This window comes from Vombatus ursinus, unplaced genomic scaffold (genome assembly GCF_900497805.2).
Source record: "Vombatus ursinus unplaced genomic scaffold, bare-nosed wombat genome assembly UNPS02014935.1, whole genome shotgun sequence".
NCBI classification, from domain to species: domain Eukaryota; kingdom Metazoa; phylum Chordata; class Mammalia; order Diprotodontia; family Vombatidae; genus Vombatus; species Vombatus ursinus.
Window position 1 is genome coordinate 1,967,317 of NW_020954713.1, and position 20,464 is coordinate 1,987,780.

The 20,464-nt window shown below is 50.7% G+C and overlaps 2 protein-coding genes across 2 annotated transcripts; one reads left to right on the top strand and one right to left on the bottom strand.

The window, feature by feature from the left end:
* Position 1: 1 nt before the first annotated feature.
* On the bottom strand, positions 2 to 8,206 carry PET100 (PET100 homolog). The gene is made up of 4 exons (XM_027844062.1): positions 8,136 to 8,206; positions 1,482 to 1,568; positions 908 to 940; positions 2 to 474 (listed from the first exon to the last, which is right to left on the bottom strand). The coding sequence occupies exons 1-4, from the start codon at positions 8,160 to 8,162 to the stop codon at positions 397 to 399; spliced, it is 225 nt and encodes a 74-aa protein (XP_027699863.1). The 5' UTR covers positions 8,163 to 8,206; the 3' UTR covers positions 2 to 396.
* Positions 8,207 to 8,421: 215 nt separating this feature from the next.
* XAB2 (XPA binding protein 2) lies at positions 8,422 to 19,097 on the top strand. Its single transcript, XM_027844185.1, has 19 exons — positions 8,422 to 8,551; positions 10,924 to 11,072; positions 11,215 to 11,338; positions 11,442 to 11,639; positions 11,831 to 11,965; positions 12,412 to 12,576; positions 13,718 to 13,862; positions 14,025 to 14,176; positions 14,427 to 14,546; positions 14,644 to 14,775; positions 14,895 to 15,026; positions 15,862 to 15,975; positions 16,811 to 16,973; positions 17,109 to 17,299; positions 18,056 to 18,178; positions 18,275 to 18,446; positions 18,545 to 18,674; positions 18,796 to 18,908; positions 18,998 to 19,097. Exons 1-19 carry the CDS (start codon positions 8,477 to 8,479, stop codon positions 19,057 to 19,059), a joined length of 2,595 nt encoding a protein of 864 aa, XP_027699986.1. The 5' UTR covers positions 8,422 to 8,476; the 3' UTR covers positions 19,060 to 19,097.
* Positions 19,098 to 20,464: the final 1,367 nt, after the last annotated feature.

Here is a 20,464-nt window from a genome sequence, read left to right on the forward strand (position 1 = left end):
CTGAGCAGAGGTCAGACTGAGTTGTTATTGTCATTGGCTTAAAGAATCGGGATAGAAAAATACAAGGTTTTCTCTCTCCTCTCTTTGGACTCAGACACTGATCCCTGAATGGCTCCTAGGTAGAGCCCTGAAAGGGGGACCAAAGTGGGGAAACTGCACGGGGTTGATATGTTTGGGTAATGCATCTGACCAGTCAGTCCAGGGCAGGGGAGATCTCGAGGCCATAAACGTCTGCAGGTCGGTAGGGGAGCCAGGGACTGAGCAGGGGACATGTGGCCTCCAGAGTGCCTCAGCAGAAGATGGAGACGGCAGGAGCCCCAAACCTGTAGCCCTGCTGTGCAGCAGCCAGGCTTTGGGGGAGAGACGGGGTACACCGATTTTCAGATACAGCCCAGGTCACCGCTGGGCAGTCCGGAGGAGTCTCTCCTCACGCTGCTTCCGCATTCGCTCCTTGAACTCTTCCAGCTCTCGCCGCTAACACAGGTTGGGGTAGAATGTCACAAGAGAATTCAGATTTACAACCCTGGCCCACAATCCCTGGAACCCAGTTCCATGCAATGTGGAATATTTGGGGGGGGGCAGGGGGAAGAGTGAGGCAGATGTGAGAGAAGACTGGAACCCCCAGCCAATCCCTCCAACCTCTGTGGGCTTCACCCCTGAACTAGGTGCTCCTTCCTAGGCTATGGTCTCCTGCACCCAGAACCTGGTTCTCACCTGTGCCTTCCTGAGGATACTCCAGCTTTTGCTGAGCCCACAGTAGGAGTTTGAGCCCAGGAGTTCTTACCTGAAACCAGGCTTTCACCTACCTTGAGTGACAGCAGAGACAGACCCTAGAAATATTTCCCACTGCCATTCCAACCCAACCATTCTTCCCCCCACATATGATGGGGGAAATTCAAGGCCTCACCTGGTCTTCTCGCTCCGGAGGGAAGATTTCCTGCTGCAGAAAGAGAAGAAGTTGCTGGAGAAGAGGGAGAGGACCAGGAACAGACACAGCATCCCCAACCCCTACCCCAGCAGGGCCAGGACAGAAAGGAAGAAGTGTTCCCTTCTAGGCAAAGGAGCCGTCTCAGGACCCCCGACCCTCCCAGGGGGAGCTCTGGGTTATACAGGACATCTTGCCTCCAGTCCTTACTGCTACTTAGATGAACATGGTGCCAGGTGTGACTGGCACTGAATATCAGAGCTAGAAGGAGCCTCAGAAACCATGGAGTCCATCCCTCTCATTGCAGAAAATGGTGAGAGTGGGAAGGTCACGCGGTAAGTCAATAGCAAAGCTAGCAAGAGAAGGCAAGCATCCAGATCCCCACTCTAAGGGTACCTCAATGCCCCACTAGGTACACCCTCCATCTGGGGAGGCAGAGCAGGCCTGGCTTCTGAGGCCACAGAACGTGGGATGGAGGGCATGTTCTCCCCTCAGGGGGTCCCCACTGTGTTGCCAGGAGCACATCAGGCCCCTCCTTCCTGAGCCCCGGGTCTACCTTGCGCCGGATGACATATTCCTCAAAATATTCAGCCTGGTTGGACACCCAGAACATGGCCACCGGGAAGGTGAGGTACAACATCATCTAGAAAAGGACAGAGAATGGAGCATATGTCTCTCCACTGCTTCAAAGTCACCTACAGAAGTCTTTCATTCCAACAAGAATGAAATTTTAAATAATAATAATAATCATCCACAGAAGGAGATTGAGTAGCCCTGGACTTGCCTCTATGGAACACCAACTAGGAGACACTGCCAGCTTAGACATCATTTCTCAAGATTAATGAACAACTGCATATAAAGCAATTCTCATTTTGTAGAATTTCAGATTGAAACATGAATTTTCCTATTTTAGAAAGTAAAGTTTTAAGCTACCCGTTTTCACTTCAGAAATCAGCTTGCTACATTATTTTCCATGTATAACTGAAATTTATCTTTAGCCCTTTAAAACCATGTTAGATTATGTGTGTGAAATTTCTTGTTCTTCCTGATTTTTTTAAAATATAGCTTAAGCCACAAATATATTTTGAGAAATAAAAAGCATACTTTGGAATATACCTATGCTGAGTTCCTTCAAGTATTTACCATGTCTCCCTATAGCCTTTCATGAATCTGCCAGGGCTCTCCCCTCTAGAATTACCAGTGTATAAGCTGTATTCTCTCACACACACACACACACACAGAGCAGACTTTGTCAGGGCAGGGACATTGTTTTCGTCTTTCTATCCCCAGGGCCTCGCTCATAGCCTAGCACACCACAGGCACCTCATATTCCATGAAGTGAACCCCGGTGCAACCCAGCATTGACTCCCACCACGCTCTTGTACGGTCCTCTCCAGTCACCAGTGAACTTTGGATCTGCCAAATCCAGCGGACTCTTTTCAGTCCCTTTCCTCCTTGACTTCTCTAGGTAGTGTTTTTGACCTGTACACCAAGGGTCTTAACCATTTTGTACCATGATCCCTTCTGGCAGTCTGGTGAAACCTATCCAGCCCTTCTCAGAACAATGTATTTAAATCATTGAAGGAAATTAAACCAGTGGGGGAAATAGTGAAAATAGAAATGTTGAGTTTTTTCCCATCCAAATTCTCCAACTCCCTGAAATCTATCCAGGACCCCAGGTTACAGAGATCACAGGGTCCCAGCTTTAGAGCTGGAAGACTTCAAAGGCCATCTAGTCCAATCTCCTTTACTTTACAGATGGGGAAACTGAGGCCCAGTGGGGCTGGGACAACTCTACACCCTCTGGGTTCTCCTGCCTCTTTAACAACTTTTCGCTCTCTCTTTACTTTACAAAACCTCTTAATGTGGCTACTCCCAAGGATCTGTCCTGGGCTTTCTTCTTTTCTCCTTTGGTAATCTCTTCTACCTCCAAGATTTCAACTATTTCCCTATGCAGATGACCCCAAAATCTGCAGCTCTAGCTCTGACCTTCCCTCTGAGCTCCAGACACACCCCTCCAGCTGCCTTAAGGACACTTCCACCTGCTTCAGCAGGCACCCCAAACTCAATATGTCCAAAATTAGCTTACTATCTTCCCTCCCACCCTTTTTCTTGGATGTCATTATTTCTCTGGGGCACTAGTCACTATGGGCTACTTGCTGAGCTTCTCGAGTCCATAACCTGGGGGCTCTCTCTGACCCTTCCTTTCACTTACCTAGAATATACAATCAGATCCCAAGGCCTGTTGATTCCATCTCTGTCATACACTTGGAATCCTCCGCCTCCCTCTTCTGGTCTCACTGACGCTGCCCCAGTCCAGGCCCACCTGGACGACTATGATAACCAAGCAGCCCTTATCACTCTCGTTCTCCCCAGAAAGACCTTTCTAACCACTGCCACAACAATCTTCCTTCATGATAACAAGAGCTCATATTTCTATAGAGTTTTAAAGTCTACCAAGAGCATGGAGGTGGTGCAGTGGATAGAGGACAGGTCTGGAGTCAGGAAGACCTGAGTTCAAATCTGGCCTCAGACACTTACTAGTTGTGTGACCCTGGGAAAGTCACTTCACTCTGCTCGCCTCAGTTTCCTCATCTGTCCAATGAGCTGGAGAAGGAAAGGGCAAAACACTCCAATATCTTTGCCAAGAAAACCCCAAATGGGGTCACAAAGAGTCAGACATGACTGAAACAACTGAACAACAACAAATTAAAGCCTGTCAAGCCCTCATTCACAATAACCCTGTGAGGTAGGTGGTGCAAATTAACTGAATTCTACACAGGAAGAAACTAAGGGCATGTGACTCTCTACCAGCTGGGTCATCACAGGCAAGTCACAAAGCCTGTCAGCACCTCAATTTCCTCATCTGTAAAACAGGCACAATAATAATCACACCACTCACCTCACTGGGCAGGTGTCCCAACAACACTTTGCAAACACTAAAGTGAAATCTGTCAATTATTATTGCGCAAGGATAGAAAGATGGTAAGTGACAGAGCGAGGATCTGAGCTTGGGCATTTTTAACTGTGAGTGGAGTGCCTTTTCCACTACACCACACTTATTCAATCAACAAGTCTGTGCCAGTACTGTGCTAAGTACAGGGAATAAAAAAAAAAAAGTGAAAATCACCCCCACATTCTAATGTCATTTAAAGGGAAAACATGTGCATAAAGAGATATATACCAGAGACACACATAGAGGGTAGATACAAAGTAACCGTAATCTAATATAAATTGCTTTGGGGTTACATTTAACCCAGTTCCTGTTGATTGCAACATGAGGCAGCTAGCTGATGGAGAGAATACAATGCCAGGCCTGCAGTCAGGAAGACCTGAGTTCAAATCTAGCCTCAAACACTTCTTAGCTGTGTGACCCTGGGCAAGTCAGGTAATCTCTTTCAGCCTCAGTTTCCTCACTTATAAAATGGGGATAACAACAGCACCTACCTGTGAGGATTGTTGTGAGGATACAATAATAATTGAAAAGTACTTAGCACAGTGCCTTGCACATAGTAGGCCCTATATTACTGTGAGCTATGATTATTATTATTGTTATTGTTCCTTTCTCTCTGCTCACACTTCCACCACCCTAGCAAGTCCTTCAATCACCTTCTATTGAACTATTGCAATAGGCTCCTAATTGGCCACCTTGCCTCCAATCTCCTCCCCTACAATCCATCCTCTCCAGTTACCAGCTTCATATTCCTAAAGCATAGGACACTGACCCAGAGAAGGTAAGTGATTTGCCCAAAGCCATACAGCTAGTAACTGAGGCTAGATTTGAACCCAGGTCTGCCTACCTCTGAATCTTGATCTTTATCCACTACCCCATATTGTTTCAGAATCAATACGGATCCACTGAAACTGCCCAAGCTGAAGAATCGAGGGTAGTTCCTATTGCTTCTGGGATAAAATACTAACTCTTCTGTTTGGCATTTAAAGCCCTGTCCCATCTGGCTCTAATCTCTCCCTTCAAATGTCCATGTTACAATATTTTACATTATTCCCCCTCACCCACTTAATCCTCGGGCCATACTGGCCTACTTGATGCTCTGCAGGAAGGAAATCCTGCCTCCTCCTTCCATATGGTCCACATCTGGCAGGCTCTGCCTTGTCTCCACTGCACCTTGACACCTCTATCTTCCTTCAGTGCTTGGTTCAAGCACCACCACCTCCAGGAGAACTTTCCTGCTGCCTCCAGCTGTTAACGCTGCCCATTATTACTATGTATGCATTTTGTATTTCCTTACCTACCCCACCTCCCCCAACTGTAAGATCCTTGAAGGCAAGCACTGGATTGTTCTTGTCTTTGTACCTCAGCACGTAGCACGTGGCCACGTACTCAGGAGGTACTTAGTAAACGCCTGTAGAATTGAATTGAATTTCTGACTCCCTTCTTTCCCTGCCTCTAAGCTATCCTTCACAACACTTTCAGAATAATCTTCATAGATCTGCTCATGTCACTTGACTCAAAGATCTTCAGTGACTCCTTATAGCCTACCAAGTAAAGTTCAAACTACTTTGCTTGACAAGCTTGACCCTCTCCAATCTTGGGTCTTTCTGCCCGTCCAAACTTATCTCATTTACTCTCTTCCAGACAAACTGGACTATTCAAAATCAAGAATCTTGGAGTTGGCAAGGATCTCAGAACAAATCCAGCTCAGCTCATACCTTAACAGGATTCTCCTCTATAACATCCCCCAATAAGTTCAAAAAGACACTTTTCATCAAGGAAGAGAACAAAACCTGTAAATTATAAACTACTAAGCTTGACTTCAATTCTTGGGGAAATTGTAAAATGCAACAGGTAAGGGACAGGCAGGAACCATCTAGAAAAGGAAGCAAGAATTAAAAAGAGCCAGTTTAGTTTCACCAAGGACAGGTCATGCCAGACTAACTTTATTTTCTTTTCTGAAAGGGTTATTAATAGCTTAAATTGTAGGTACAGTTTACTTGGATCTTACCAAAGTATCTGATAAAGTATCTTATTCTATTCTTGTGGAAAACATGGGAAGTCACGGACTAGACTACAATTTCTTGTTGTTCAGCAATATCCAACTCCTTGTGACCCCATTTGGGGTTTTCTTGGCAAAGATACTGGAGTGGTTTGCCATCTCCTTCTCCCGCTCATCTGACAGACGATGAAACTGAGGTAACCAGGGTGTAGTGACTTGTTCAGGGTCACACAGCTAATATTTGTCTGAGGCCAGATTTGAATTCAGGAAGAGGCATTTTCCTGACTCTAGGCCCAGCACTCTATCCACTGTGCCATCTAGCTACTCTATCACACAATTAGATAGATTTAAAACTAGCTTAAAGACCAGACTCAGAGTAGTTATTAGGGGTTCAATGTCAATAAACAGAAGGTCTCCAGTGAAGTGGCCTGAGTGGTCCAAGGATCTATGTTCCACTCTGGGCTACTTAGCAGTTTGTGGTTTTTTTTTTTTTTTTAAAGTGAGGCAATTAGGGTTAAGTGACTTGCCTAGAGTCACACAGCTAGAAAGTATCATGTATCTGAGGCTGCATTTGAACTCAGGTCCTCCTGACTCCAGGGCCAGTGCTCTATCAACTGTGCCACCCAGCTGCCCCTATTTAGCAGTTTTAACCAAATGCTTGGATACAGGAATTGATAGCATGGCTCATCAAGTCTGTAGATAACACAGAACTGGGACCAAGATAATAGTTAACATACTATATGACAGAGTCAGGATTCAAAAAGATCTTGACGTGCAAGAATGCGGAGCTAAGCCTAATAAGATGAAAATCCATATGGACAAATGTAAAGTCTTAGATTTGGGTTAAAAAAAATTCAACTTCACAAGCACAGGATGAGGGAGTTATGGTTCAATGGAAGTTTGAGAAAAAACTATTCAGATGTTCTTAGTAAACTCAATATGTCAGGGGTGGGATGTGGCCATCAAAAAAACTAATGCCATCCTGGGAAGATGCTAAGAGAGTTAAGAGATATAAGGTGAGAGACAGTGTGAACAGACAGTTAGCTTTGGAGCTGGATTTAAGTTCAGCCTTTAACACATGCTGGCTGAGTGGCTCTGGGCAAATCCCTTAATCTGTCCATGCAAGGCCACTCTCTGCGATTACACATCAAAGAGAAGGTGCTGACCAGTATTGATAGGAGCCCCTCCTGGGGGCTCCCTATACTTAGGGAATCACAGATCTAGTACAATCTCTATCCTATAGTTTCCAAAATAAGGAGATGATAGTACCACTTCTCCTAGTGCAGTCTTTAGAGTGCATGGACTAAGGGCACCAATCCTACCTCAGACACTTACTATGACCCTGAGCAAGTCGATTAACCTCCCTAAGTCTTAGTTTCCTCAACTGTAAAAAGAGGGTAATTACAGCACCTTCATCCCAGGATTGTTGCCAGGATTAAATGAGATACTATTTGTAAAGTACTTAGCAAGTATCAGGAGCTTAATAGACGCTTACTCCCTTCCTAACAAGGATAAAATAAGATACTTGTAACATATTTGCAAAACCTTAGAGCACTACACAAATACATCATCATCATCATCACGGATCAGATCTCATTTGGAGTCATCTGTTCAGTTTTAGGTATCATAGTTTAAGATCATGGAGTGACAAGAGTACGGTGACCCCCCAAGGTGATGGCTTCTGAGTTCCTATTACTTGAAGATTGGTTGAAGGAACTGGAGGTGTGTGTTTAACCCAGAGAAGAGAAGGCTGGGGGAGACTGGGAAGGGGAGGGGAGAAGGCTGCTGGGTTCAAATGTTTGAGGTTTCATTTTTTTTTTTTTTGCTTTTTTTTGATGAGGCAATCAGGGTTAAGTAACTTGCCCAAGGTCACACAGCTAGTAAGTGTCATGTGTCCCAGGCCTCATTTGAACTCAGGTCCTCCAGACTTCAAGGCTAGAGCTCTATCCACTGAGCCACCTAGCTGCCCCTGGGTTCAAATGTTTGAAGGGTTGTCACATGGAAGGCCCCAGAGGCAAATTAAAGAGCCTCGGAAGGACTCTGAAGAGGCATCTTTAGGCTCCACTTTAGGTAACGTTGCCTAACCAGGAGATGGGGAGGGGGCAGTCAGGAAATGGGGCTGGGGCGTGGGGAGGGAGGGTGTTAATAGGGGATTCTTGTTCAGCTTCTAGATTCCATCCCCAAAGGCCCCTACCTACCCCAGACACAGGCCCCGAGAAGCACTGTCCCACATGCCCCCGGCCCCCAGCACTGACCCGAAAAACCTCCAGTTTCACCCCCATCCTGTTAGGTCCGACGGCTGCTTCCGCCAGTCTCTGAAGCCACATCCGCCCAAAATAGACGCCGCAGCAAGGCGTACGTTCATTGGCTAGAACCCGAGCTTGGACACTGGAGCCTATTGGCCGGAGAGGCTCAAAGCGGAAGCGAGCCTTGGCGAGCGTGTCACGCCTCTTCCCCTAGTCCTAAACAAGCGGAAGTTGTTCTGAGGGAGGGCACGGAAGTGAGCTGCATCTGGCCAATGAGGAACGGCGCGAGGACGGATGGAGGCGGGATCACAGTGTAAGGGCTGGTGAGTGCAACTGAGGAAGACGCGGGGATGCCCGAGATCGGGGATGCAGCCCCAACCGAGGCAAAGCTGAAGCCTCGGCCTGAGAGGACCGACCTCTTCTTCGTGAGTACGAGCGGGAGGAGTGCCCAGACGCGGTGGGCTCCACGGGGCGGCGGGCGGGGTCCAAAACCTAGGATGGGGAGACGCCAGACCTACGGAGGCAAGGAATGGGAGAGTGCGCAGGCGCAGGCAAGAGTCTCCGCTAACCTGGGGGTGGGCGAGGCGGAGGCTGCGCCCCCTGGGATCAGCCTGGATGCTGTTCTCCTTGTGCTATTCGTGAGAGACAAAGTGGGGAGCAAAGGGATTGGTTCAGTCTCAAGGTGAGCCCTAGGGAGCCATTGCAGGTTCTTGAGCAGAGCAGAGGAAAGGATCAGGACCTCAAAGAGCTCCCCATCTCCAGGATGCTCTTTATTTCTTACACAGATGCTGAGATTTGCTCAGAAATCTTCAGTCTGTGGCCTCCCCAGTAAAGCTCAGACTCCTTTGCTCGGCATTCCAGGCTTGCCACAGTCTAGCCCCTTTCCAAACCTATTATTCCCCTCTTGAAGCATAGAGTTGCCAAACGGGACCATGGTCTTTGCCTTAAGTATGACCCGTGTTCTTCTTGCCTGTGTGCTCCTCCTTCCCAGTGCCTGGGGTACTCTATGTCCCCTTCACCCGGTGAATTTCTGACTTCCCTTTAAAGGCCAATCCATCTATCCTTCAGGCAGCTTTCCTGAATCTCCTCTCCCTGAGCCAATAACACCCTTTCAGATTTCACATGGCCTTGAATCCCCACTGCTGCACTTACGCAGTAATATTATCTATTGCAGTTTTGGGGTTGATGTCTTTCTCTTAAACTGTAAACTAAACAAGGGTTGAGACAGAGTCATATCATGGTAACTATGTGAAAAACTTGTAAAGAAAGATTCAGGTTTTTTTCCCCTGCCTGGACCCAGGAGGTAGAATGAAGAGCAGTGGATGGAAATTTAAAAGAAGTCAGTTTGATGTTAGGAAAAACATATTTACAGTTAGAGCTGTCCCAAGAGCTTCAAAGTTCCCCATCATTGGACATCTTCAAGCTAAGGCAACATGATCACTTTTGGGAATAGAGTTCTGAGGATGGAATCAGAAAGACCTGAGGTTCAAATCTAGCCTCAGGCACTTCCTAGTTGTGTGACTGTGGGCAAGTCACTGAAATGCTATTTGCCTCAGTTTCCTCATCTGTAAAATGGGAGTAATAATAGCACCTACTTCCCAATTGTTGTGAGGATCAAAAGAGATAATAAAGTGCTTAGTGCAATGCCTGGCACGTAGTAAGTGCTGTATGAATGTTACCTGTTATTATTAATCGTTATTATTAAAGCACTTAGCACAGTGCCTGGTGCATAGTAAGTGCTGTATGAATGTTACCTATCATTATTATTATTGTAGCGCTTAACATAGTCCCTGGCACATAGCAAATGCTCTATAAATGTTAGCTATTATTATAAGTATGAGGACTTGGATGCCCTTTGAGGTCCCTTCAGCTCTAAGATTCTGTGATTACTTAAACTTTGTTTCACTGCCCTATGAAGTGCTGTGCTGTAGTTAGTAGGTATTTAATAAGTATGGGGTGAATTGGATTGGATCAGAGCCGGTTCTGGGATGTAAGCCCTTGACAGTCTGTTGGAATGGTGGGAGGTGGAGAGATGGGAGCCAAGGAGAAGGCTGTTGCTATGACTAGTGAAGGAAGTGAGAAAAGAGAAGATGTTGGGGGTGTTTCTAAGGGACACGGAACCAGATGCAGAGACTTGGTAATATGAGGAAATGAGGTGTTGCAGGATTTAGAATTGGAAGATTGCTTTATTATACAGACCCTAGAACCAGTCAGGGACCATACAAGAGCATCTGTCCAGTCACAGACACAAACAGATTATGTCAGAGTTGGAAGGGACTTCAGTGGCTTCCTAATCCAACCTGTACCCAAATAAGAATTCCTTCTCCATCAAGCTTAGTAGGTGATCACCTAGCCATTGCACGAAGGCGTCAAATAAAGGAGAACCCGCTACCTCCAGGGGTAGCTCGTTCTGCTTTGAGATAGGCCCAGTTATTAGAAAGTTTTTTCCTGCCATCAGACCTAAATATGTTACCTTTGCTAGTGATCTGCTTGCTCGGAGAGGAAACTGGCATTTAGTGAGTAAACCAATCAGGGGCTTGGAAACAGAAAGATACGGGTCTGATCAGGCCCAGAGACTTGAAGTGGTTTGCCTGGGGTCACATAGGAGGCGTAGATGGTGGAATTTTACCCTAGGTCTCCTGAATCTTTCCACTGTGGCAAGGTTGTCTCCGTGAGAGGGAGACCAGCCTTCTGGGGGTGGGAATTGGGGGGGGGGGACAATTTTGGAATTCAGTGATGGGATTGGGAAGGAGGAGGCCTGACTTGCTTGCAACACTCTGGCCCCTTGTCTCCCTAGGAGGAGGAGGATTTACAGTATGAGGAGGAAATCCTTCGCAACCCTTTCTCTGTCAAGTGTTGGTTTCGGTACATCGAGTTCAAGCAGAGTGCATCGCAAGCTGTGCTCAATCTGCTCTATGAGCGAGCCCTCAAGGAGCTGCCCGGGAGGTGAGGGGCCCTTCCGCTTCCCAGTCTCCCCTACCTCTCCTTCCCCTATGGGGCGCCTCAGTATGGGAAAGTGGAGCTTGGGCAGGGGAAAGGGAAAGGCCGTGATGGTGTTCACAAGCATGTTCCCTCTCCTGTCGCCCAGTTACAAGCTGTGGTACCACTACCTGAAAGCCCGCCGGGCTCAGGTGAAGCGTCGCTGTGTGACTGACCCTGCCTACGAGGATGTCAACAACTGCCATGAGCGGGCCTTGGTCTTCATGCACAAGGTGAGCCCTTGGTGATCAGGGACCAGGGGGCAGAAGGAATCTGAGGCGTCCAGGGCCGGGGAGGTGGGAGCACAAGGGGACCTCTGCCTTCTCCCTGTTCTAGATGCCGCGTCTGTGGTTGGATTACTGCCAGTTCCTGATGGAGCAGGGCCGCATCACTCGGACCCGGCGCACCTTCGACCGTGCCCTGCGGGCTCTGCCCATCACTCAGCACTCACGCATCTGGCCCCTCTATCTTCGCTTTGTACGTTCCCACCCTCTGCCTGAGACTGCAGTGCGTGTATACCGCCGCTTCCTCAAGGTGAGCCGTGTGGGTGGATCCAGGGGAGTGGGCAGCGGATCATGCAGCTGTAAGGTTTCCTGCCCCTTGCCTCCCGACCCCCAAAACCAAGCTCCATGGGATGAGATGGGCACTGGAGAGGGGAAGGGCAAGGGCCTCTTGAGGCTGGGGTGGGGGAACACTGACCGCTTTCTTCGTTGGGGGTTCCCCAGCTGAGCCCCGAGAGTGCAGAGGAATACATTGAGTACCTGCGCTCCATCGACCGGCTGGATGAGGCAGCTCAGCGCCTGGCAACTGTGGTCAATGATGAAAGATTTGTCTCCAAGGAAGGAAAGTCCAACTACCAGGTCAGGCTCCAGCCCTTCCCGGCCCCCGGCCCCTTCAGAGCTCCCAGGAGGCCCCAACAACCCAAACTTGCCCTCCCCACACAAATGCTCACACAGCCACACAGCCACACATGATCTGGGATTGCCAAGATACAGAGCTGGTCATCTGGTTCAACCCCTCACTTTGCAGATGGGGAAACTAAGGCCCAGAGAAGAGAAGAGGCTGTCTGTGATCACCTAGGTAATAAGTAGCAGAGCCAGGCTTGGAATCCAGGTCCTCCTGTGACTCCAGTTCTGGTGATCTTTTCGTTCCCCCCTGCCACCTGCTTGGTGCTGCACGGTCACATATGCCCACATCACCTCAGTTACAGAACCAGACTCACACACACACAGACAGACCCCTCCCAAGTTCCAGACACGGGCCGAGGGAGCCATGGAGCTGAGCCCCTCCCCTTCTTTTTCTCCAGCTGTGGCATGAACTGTGTGACCTGATCTCCCAAAACCCTGACAAAGTGCAGTCCTTAAACGTGGGTGCCATCATCCGAGGGGGCCTCACCCGCTTCACTGACCAACTCGGCAAGCTCTGGTGCTCATTGGCCGACTACTATATCCGAAGTGGACATTTTGAGAAGGTACCAGGACCAGGCCTGGGCTAGGACCCAGAAGGGAACATACATGGGCCTTCCTAGACCAAGAGTTCGTGGTTTCTGCCAAAATCATCTTCCTAAAGCAGAATTCTGACCGTGTCACTTCTACTCCGTAACCTTCAATAACAATAATAATAATAATAATAATAGCTAACATTACTTAAGTACTTACTATGTGCCAGGCACTGTGTTAAGCACTTAATATTATCTCATTGATCCTTACATCAACCCTGGCAGGTGGATGCTAGTATTATCCCCATTTTATAGATGATGAAACTGAGGCAAACAGGTTAAATGACTTGCCCAGGATTACTCAACTAGGAAGTGTCTGAGATCACGTTTTAAGTCAGGTGGTCCTGGCTCCAGGCCCATCATTCTGTGCCCTACAGCGCCCCCTGCTGTCTTCAAAATAAACCATGAGCTCTAGCTTGGCGTTTAAAGCCTTCCTAGTCCATCCAGGTTTATTTCCCACGGCTCCCCATCCTTCTTTCTTTGTTCAGTCAGACTGGCCAACAGGCTGTTGCCCACCCTTGACATCCCATTTCCTGTTTCTCGCCTCGCCTAAAGCTCTGTGTACCCTGTGCCCGAGGTATCCCCTTTCCTGCCTTCTCCCTCTCAGGAGGGCTCATGAACCAGCTTTCAGGGGAAGGCCTTCCTGGCCCCTTTTGTTGGTGTTCTCTCCCTCCTACACCTCCAGTGGTCACATAGGTTCTTGGCTATTTCTATGTTGGATCTCCCTCCTCCAGTGAAATGTTAGCTCTTTGAGAGCAGGAACCAGTTTTCACTTTGCCTTTAAATCTTTTGTGCTTTGTATACAGTAGGTACTTAATAAATGCTGATTGAATAGCATTTTGTGAATTAAATTATCAAGCATTTATTTAATTTTCGAGTTTTATGTAGTATTTCTTCATAAAAGCTCTAGGAGGTATATAGGGCAAATATCATCTGTCTTGTATAGATGTGGAAGGTGATTTCCTCAGGATCACAAAATGTATCATCGTTAGAACCAAGGCTCTTCACTGGCCATTCCCTGTCCTGACGCTGGGCACTGCCCAAGATGGACACAGAACGTCAAGGGAGAGGCCAGGTGTGGGGGCTGTGTTCCTGATGGCTCTCTGTGTCTCAGGCCCGCGACGTGTATGAGGAAGCGATCCAGACGGTCATGACTGTACGAGACTTCACACAGGTCTTTGACAGCTACGCCCAGTTTGAGGAGAGCATGATTGCGGCCAAGATGGAGACAACCTCAGAGCTAGGGCGGGAGGAAGAAGGTGAGGGGCTGGGGGGTGGGGCAGGGATGTAACTGCAGGGGCTGAGCCGTGCAGATGGTGGGGATGGGGCGGGGGAGTGCATCTTGAGAGGGGCCAGGCCATGCAGTCTGGAGTGGGGGCACCTCAGAAGGGCTTTTCATTTTCCTGCTGCTTCTACCTCAGATGACGTGGACCTGGAGCTGCGTTTGGCTCGCTTTGAGCAGCTCATCAGCCGTCGGCCCCTCCTCCTCAACAGCGTCCTGCTGCGCCAGAACCCCCACCATGTGCACGAGTGGCACAAACGAGTGACCTTGCATCAGGGCCGGCCTAGAGAGGTGGGGAGCAAACCCTTCTGCCTGCCCACCCCCCAAGTCTTCCAACCCAGAGCCTCTCCCTTTGCTTTTCCTCTGCCTGTCCCCTCCCCTCACACATACCCCTGACCCCTGAAGTGTTCTTCCAAACCCAGAGCCTCCCCTTCTTCTCTTCCTCCCCTGCCAGTCCCTCCCCAGCACCCCCAACCTCCTCATTCCACACAAGCCTGCCTCCCCAGGCATGCAGCCAAGGCCTCCTTTCTGCCTCCTCCAGGTCATCAACACATACACAGAGGCCGTGCAGACCGTGGATCCCTTCAAGGCCACAGGCAAACCCCACACACTGTGGGTCGCCTTTGCCAAGTTCTACGAGGATAATGGGCAGCTGGACGATGTGAGCGGTGGGAGGAGGAGGGGCAAGGCTGGGGAGGCTGTGGGGGCAGGCCTGGGTCCCGTCCCAAGCCTCTGGGTGACTCTTCTTGGCTTCCTAGGCCCGCACCATCCTGGAGAAGGCGACCAAAGTAAACTTCAAGCAGGTGGAGGATTTGGCCAGCGTGTGGTGTGAGTACGGCGAGATGGAGCTGAGGCACGACAACTATGACCAGGCCCTGCGGCTGCTGCGGGTGTGTGGGTGCTTGTGTGAGGGCCCCGGGACGGGGACGGCGGGATCCCTCACGCCGTAGGGGCAGCCGGAGCGGTGACGGGCTGGTCGTGACACCAAGCATGTCCTTGTCCCCTGCAGAAGGCAACTGCCCTGCCCGCCCGCCGGGCCGAGTACTTTGATGGGTCTGAGCCAGTGCAGAATCGGGTGTACAAGTCTTTGAAAGTGTGGTCTATGCTGGCTGACCTTGAGGAAAGTCTGGGCACCTTCCAGGTGGGTGCTCCCCTGCCCCCAGCCTTCTCCTCAGCCAGGCCCCGGTCTCACCCACGCCTCGGCCTCAGAAAACCCCTTGACACAGGCTCCGAATTCAGTGCATCTCTCTTCAGCAAACAGGAATGGCCTCCCTCCCCCAGACCCAGTTCCCAAACCTTCCCTGAGCCCCAGTTTGTAGTAACTTTTAGACATCACACCACACCCGTTTACACCTTTCAGGTGTACTTGTCCCCCAAAAAGGCAGAACTAGGAATAGTGAGTGAGGTGCAGAGCTACAGGTTTGGGGTCCAGGTGAGAACAGCTGCCCCAAAGCAGCAATTCTCCTTCACCAGTGGAACCTGGAGGAGCATGTGTCGGGGATGTAAGGTCATGGGTTAAGAGGGTGGACTAGAGACCTCAGAGTAAACATTTCCAGCCCCAGCATCCTGGAAGCTATGTAGTGTTCTGGTCATTTTTGTTAGCGCCTTAGCCCCGCCCCGCCTAGACTGTACCCTGCAAGGGCCGGATGGTGCCATCTGCAGCCTGGTCTCTCTCCCAGTTCAAACACAGGGCTGTCACCCAATGGACTCTTAATGATTGTTAGATCATTGATCAAGCACCTACTGTATGCTGGTCCCCAGAGGAGGTGAAATAATTCCCAGCTAGTCCCTGCCCTTAGAGAGATGAGGCACACGCACAGCGTGCTGTGTCCCCAAATAGGAAGAGCAGAGGTACAGAGGAGAGGTCCAGACAGTGAGTTGAGGCCAAGACGGTGAGATGGTGCAGCTGCCGCCCCCCCCCCCCCAATCCCACACACCCCAATGAGCTTTAACCACAATCATGTCCCTGTCTGCAGTCCACCAAGGCTGTGTACGAGCGGATCCTGGACCTACGCATCGCCACCCCCCAGATTGTCATCAATTATGCCATGTTCCTGGAGGAGCACAGCTACTTTGAGGAGAGCTTCAAGGTGGGCCCCTCAGAAAGTTCATGGGGTGGGGCTGGATAGCTTCCATTTCTAGACCAGTTTGCATGCGGCTTCCCTCCCAGGAGAGAGGCCCAGGGGGATGGGGAGGAACCTCCTGGTCATGCCACAGTCACTTCAGTCCAAGAAGCAACGTGTTTAGTGCCTGCGATGGACCAGGTATGGCACTAGGCTCTACAGCCACACCAATGAAGGAGGTGGAGGGAAGAGTTTGGGCTATGTCACCAGCCTGGAGAATCTCTCAGAGGATGTGACAGCGATCTGCATGTGAGGCCTGCCACGTGGAGAACAGATTAGACGTGTTCTCTCTGGCCCCAGAGGCAGAATGAGGAGCGGTGGGGGAGGTAGAGAGAGGCAGATGTAGGCCTGACAGAAGGACAAATTCCTTAGCAACTCGAGCTGTGCAGAACAGGCTTCTCAGCGGTCTTCCTTCCCGGAGGTCTTCAAGGAGAGGCAAGGTATCCTTGAGTCGGGTGAATCAGAGGGGATGTCTTTGTTCAGGTACAGCTTAGGCTATATGGACTCCAAGGTTTCTGAGATTGCGTGAGAGAGGTAGGAGAAGGACTATAGGGCCCCTTTACAGATGAGAACGCTGACGCATAGTGAGCATGGAATTTGGATGCAGGCCCTCAACTAACCCTTAGTGCTTTGGTGACCCAGGCGAGCTTCTCCTCCCTGCCCCTCTCTTTTCAGTGCTGGATAGGCTTGGGCAAGCAAAGAAAACTGGGGATGGACCTGGGCAAGGGCATTCAGTCCATAGGCTTTTGTCATGTGCCAGCGTGTTCTGGAGGCAAGCTCCACATCTCCCCTTCCCTTCTAGGCCTACGAGCGGGGCATCTCACTGTTTAAGTGGCCCAATGTGTCAGACATCTGGAGCACGTACCTGACCAAGTTTATCGCTCGTTATGGAGGCCGCAAGCTGGAGCGGGCCCGGGACCTGTTTGAGCAGGCACTGGATGGCTGCCCCCCCAAATATGCCAAAAGTGAGAGAGGCCCTCAGGACTGGGGGAGGGCTTCCAGGATGCAGATGGGGGGCGGTGTAGGTTTGTGGGAATGGAGGGATTCAGAGCCGGGTCGGTGGGAGTGTTTTCTGAGCAGCTCTCCTCCACCACTCCCAGCTCTCTACCTGTTATATGCCCAACTGGAGGAAGAGTGGGGGCTGGCCCGCCATGCCATGGCTGTGTACGAGCGTGCCACCTGTGCCGTGGAACCCTCCCAGCAACATGAAATGTTCAACATCTACATCAAACGCGCTGCTGAGATCTATGGTGTCACCCACACCCGCAGCATCTACCAGAAAGCCATCGAGGTGCCGGATCGAGCAAGGGCTGGAGGGTGGAGTTGGGGGTCAGGCAGGGGGGACAGGGCACAGATGCAGGAGAGAGCAAAGTCAAGGAGCGGGGGAGCCATCAGAAGAAAACTGAGGCCACACCTCGTCCATTGTCCTTGGTTTCCTTCCCTGGGGCCTCTCCATCTGGTCCCCTCCATCTCCTCTCTGCTTGCTCAGTTTCCCCATCTACAGAATGAGAGGCTTGCACTGCGTCATCTGGAAGCTCTCATCCAGGTCCAAATCCTAGGATTCCATGACGGTGCTTTTCCATCAGCTCAGACTGTGGACTGATCAGTCCTGCCTAGTTGTTTGAGCCCACCCCTTCCTTTCTGCCCAGCCCCGTACCAAACATTGACGTGCTTCCTATTGCTCAGGCCCCACCCAGTGTAGCCACAGGTTTTAGGGAGGTGGAGGTGGAGTGGTGAAGTTGTTAGAAGCAGTGAAACCCAGGGCTCGAGACTTCCCTTTTACTTCCCAATGGCATGCTAATTGGGCCTTGTCCAGTCTGGGCTCAGGCTGCACAAGGCGTAGCTGGCATCCTCGGCGGGACGAAACAGCTCTTTCTGTCTGCCATTTTGGGAAGAGGTCAAAGGCCTGGGGGGCTCATCGTGGGAGGACATGAGAGTGACCGAGGGATGTAATCTGCCTTGCAAGGGGAGCTTTGGGGCATGGGGTTGGGTTGGAACAAGTGTATTAGTAGCCCCTTCAGACTCCACTCTCTTCTCTGGATTTCAGGTGCTGTCGGATGAGCATGCGCGAGAAATGTGTCTTCGTTTTGCTGATATGGAATGTAAACTGGGGGAGATTGACCGGGCCCGGGCTATCTATAGCTTCTGCTCCCAGATCTGCGATCCTCGGGTAAGTGGCCCAAGGTTCATCTGAGATTGGGGACAGCACAAGCATCCTGGGGTGTAAAGAGATCTCCCTGACCATCTCCCCTTTGCTAACCCCCAGACGACAGGAACATTCTGGCAGACATGGAAGGACTTTGAGATCCGCCATGGGAATGAAGACACCATCCGTGAGATGCTTCGGATCCGGAGAAGCGTTCAGGCCACATACAACACACAAGTCAACTTCATGGCCTCCCAGATGCTGAAGGTGTACAGCAACGCCACCGGCACTGGTGAGTCCAGCCCGCGGATTCCATGGCTGCTGTTCACCGTCGGGTCCACGCTGGTCCTCTCCCCGGGGCCTAACTCACTTCTCTCCCCCTGGCCCTAGTGTCTGACCTCGCCCCTGGACAGAGTGGGATGGACGACATGAAGCTGCTGGAGCATCGCGCAGAACAGCTGGCGGCAGAGGCAGAGCGGGACCAGCCCCCACGCTCACAGGGCAAGATCCTTTTTGTCAGGTGGGCGCCAGGGCACCTGGAGGCTGGGAGGGTGGGCTGGGTTGGGCCAGGGCAGTCTTTATGGCCCTCAGGAATGTCAGGGTGGGGCAGGGACCTGAAGGTCAGCTTCCCATTTCTCCAGGAGTGACGCCTCCCGCGCTGAGCTGGCTGAACTGGCCCAGCAGGCCAACCCCGAGGAGATTGAGATAGGGGAGGAGGAGGAAGAGGAGGAAGAAGAGGGGCTGCAGCCCAATGGTGAGTGCTGGAGGGGAGGAGGCTGGCCAGCACACAGAGCCCTGTCACTGGGAATGACTGAATCTCACCTTCCCCGCTTCCTTCCCCAGAGGTGCCGCTGGAGCAGCAGAGCGTGCCAGCCACGGTCTTTGGGAGCCTGAAAGAAGACTGATCCCAATCACCCACAATAAATTCTTTGTTTGTACTTCTGTCAGCCGCCCTGTGATATGCAAATCCTGGTGAACACACCCAGTTCTTGCTTTCTGGGGAGGGGTCCTTGTGACACAGCCACCTGCCTAGCTGGGGCATGCTGGGAGTTACCACCCCATGTGGCAGTGCCCGCTGGCCCGGGGCCTAGGCCCACCTCCTCCCAGCTGGGATTGGCCTACGTAGCAGAACAGCGGCCAAAGTACACGGCCCAACCCCCCACCTTGTAGAGCCGGTTCCTGGCTCAGAGCCCTGGGGAGCAGGAAGCAGACCAGCCCCCCCTACCCCCCAACACTCCCCCTGGGCCAGTGCCTGAGCACAACATGTACTTGAGCCCTCTGGAGGGTGAACCCAGACCATCTGCCCCACAAAAAAATGGGGCCTCCAAAGGAGGCTAGGGCAGGAGCTTCACCTTCCCATAAACACCCAGGGGTCAGCCCAAGCTGGCTCCACTTCAAGCCAGGTTTCATTTCCTCCCCTGGCCTATTGTAATAATCTTTTAACTGTCCTCCAGAATTGCTCCTTTCCAATCCTTCCTGCATAATAAGCACCCCCAGTTCTGGTCACCTCTCCTAGGTTTTCCATGGCCTACAAGATTAGGTTCTGACCCAGGCTGCATTCAAGGCTCTTCGGACCGTAGCCTACGTCCAGTCATTTTCTCTGTCCTCATTCCTCATGCTAGTTTGTTCCCTGTTTGGGTCAAGATATTTCCTTACTCTGCAGCAACCTTCTCCAGAAAGCATTTCTTGGATAGCCAAACCCTCCTCCTCAGAGGCCTTCACACTCTATCACCTATCAATGGGTAATTGCTATCTCACTGTGCAAATACTTAGCTAGAGGGAAGAGGGGTGGGCAGGAAGTGTCCCAGCTAAGGCCAACTCAAGGACAGAGAGGCAGCTAACACATTAGCTGACAGGACCTAAAAATAACCTAACAGGCTACAATGGATGGGATCTAATTAGATAAAAATTGAGTAAGAACAAAGTCCTCTGGGTTCAAAAAATCAATGGCAAAAACAGGACAGGAGAGATGGGGCTTGATGAGAGTTGGTGTGAAGAAAATCTGGGAGCTTTAGGGCACTGCAAGGTCAATGTGAGTTCGGACCCAGGACAAAAAAAGCCAAGGGAAAGACTGTTAAGAGAGGGTGGTGAGATGACTGGACTGCTACCCTCAAGAACACAACTGTGAACCTCTCTGGGTACCATGTTTTAGGATGGATACTGACAAAGTGCAGAGGATTCAGAGAAACCCTGGAAGGACCTGGGGACCTTTGGCCTGGAAAAGACTGACTTAGGAAGGACCATGACGGCTGTCTTTAAGGATTGGAAGGGCTATCACTTCAAGACACTTGCTCCCTTTGATTGGCCTCA

Excerpts from the sequence above, each read along its gene's own strand:
- XAB2 (XM_027844185.1), top strand. The coding sequence starts at position 8,477 with ATGCCCGAGATCGGGGATGCAGCCCCAACCGAGGCAAAGCTGAAGCCT. Across the intron at positions 12,577-13,717 it reads GAAGTGGACATTTTGAGAAG|GCCCGCGACGTGTATGAGGA; the intron begins GTACCAGGACCA and ends TCTGTGTCTCAG. Across the intron at positions 14,547-14,643 it reads ATAATGGGCAGCTGGACGAT|GCCCGCACCATCCTGGAGAA; the intron begins GTGAGCGGTGGG and ends TTGGCTTCCTAG.
- PET100 (XM_027844062.1), bottom strand. The coding sequence starts at position 8,162 with ATGGGGGTGAAACTGGAGGTTTTTCGG. Across the intron at positions 1,569-8,135 it reads TGAAACTGGAGGTTTTTCGG|ATGATGTTGTACCTCACCTT; the intron begins GTCAGTGCTGGG and ends GTCCTTTTCTAG. Across the intron at positions 941-1,481 it reads AATATGTCATCCGGCGCAAG|CAGGAAATCTTCCCTCCGGA; the intron begins GTAGACCCGGGG and ends CTCTTTCTGCAG.